Source organism: Trypanosoma theileri (genome assembly GCF_002087225.1).
Source record: "Trypanosoma theileri isolate Edinburgh chromosome Unknown TM35_Tth_17_V1, whole genome shotgun sequence".
Classification (NCBI taxonomy): domain Eukaryota; phylum Euglenozoa; class Kinetoplastea; order Trypanosomatida; family Trypanosomatidae; genus Trypanosoma; species Trypanosoma theileri.
This window is the reverse complement of record NW_021639859.1, coordinates 520,800-521,777: the sequence shown is the minus strand read 5'-3', so window position 1 is coordinate 521,777 and position 978 is coordinate 520,800. Positions and strand designations below refer to the sequence as shown.

General features: G+C 45.9%; 1 protein-coding gene across 1 annotated transcript; it reads right to left on the bottom strand.

Annotated features, from left to right (window-relative positions):
• Position 1: 1 nt before the first annotated feature.
• Positions 2–538, bottom strand: TM35_000173320 (uncharacterized protein; the record flags this gene model as incomplete). Its single annotated transcript, XM_029026411.1, has 1 exon — positions 2–538. A coding segment is annotated over one exon (537 nt), but the record flags the coding sequence as incomplete, so codon positions are not given.
• Positions 539–978: the final 440 nt, after the last annotated feature.

Below are 978 nucleotides of genomic sequence, written 5' to 3'. Positions count from 1 at the left end.
GGAAACGAGGCAGTCGTCCGCTGTACGTGTGTAGTACTTGGCGGGGTTCACCCGTGTACCCCATAGTTTGCGTGAGCCTTTTTGTGGCTACTGTAATGACCATATCTCCCGCCTCATGTCGCGGAGGCTTCCATCCCAGTAAGCAGCGTTGGACTGTTGATACCTGATATTTCATGCACTCAAGGTAACAGTAAAGATCGTAGGTGAACATAAGCCATACGAACATGTATTGAACAAGGCTGCACTGTTTGATGTTGGTCGATCGTCTTTTTGTTGTTGTTGTTGTTATTCTTGATGATGGTGTTTTGCTGTTTCTTCTTATTTTTATCCCTCGTCGCGGGGTTATTTGTTTTGCATTACTACCATCTGTTCTCTTGCGCGGTGCACGCATACTCGTGTTCAACGGCATCGTCGCGTGCCCGTTGTTGTAATTCTGCCCACCGCAGTTTATATCCTGCAGAGGACCGTTGGGGTAATTAACGTCCCACGGCCCATTTCTCTTGGGCCTCCCACGATGTGAGAACTCTGAAGCGTTCATCGCTTAATTCATGATAGTGTCCCATGATGGGATCACCAAAGCGTTCAGTAGAGATATCAAACTTCTCCCCTCCAGAGAAGATGGCCCATGATGGCAATGTCCTACTTGCTTTTTCCTATCATTTTTATATTTTGTTTTTTCCCCTGCTGTTTCTTCCCTTAAAGAAGCAGAATTAGTGATCGTAGTAGGTGAAGTCCTGTGTTCACTGTTTTCGCTTATACTACTCGTATGGCCGTGAGTACTGTTTCGTCTTCCTCTGAAATGCCAAGGACATGTGATGTCGTAAAGAGTATTGTATAAGGTGGTCTAGAGGACTTCACCGGTGAAGCTACCGTGTCGGCATCTAACAAGTTCTTTTCACGTCGCCATGCGTTCTGTACAAACCACATCCTGTCTGTCATCTCAATATCCGATTGTTATTTATTCGGTGGGTTCAATGG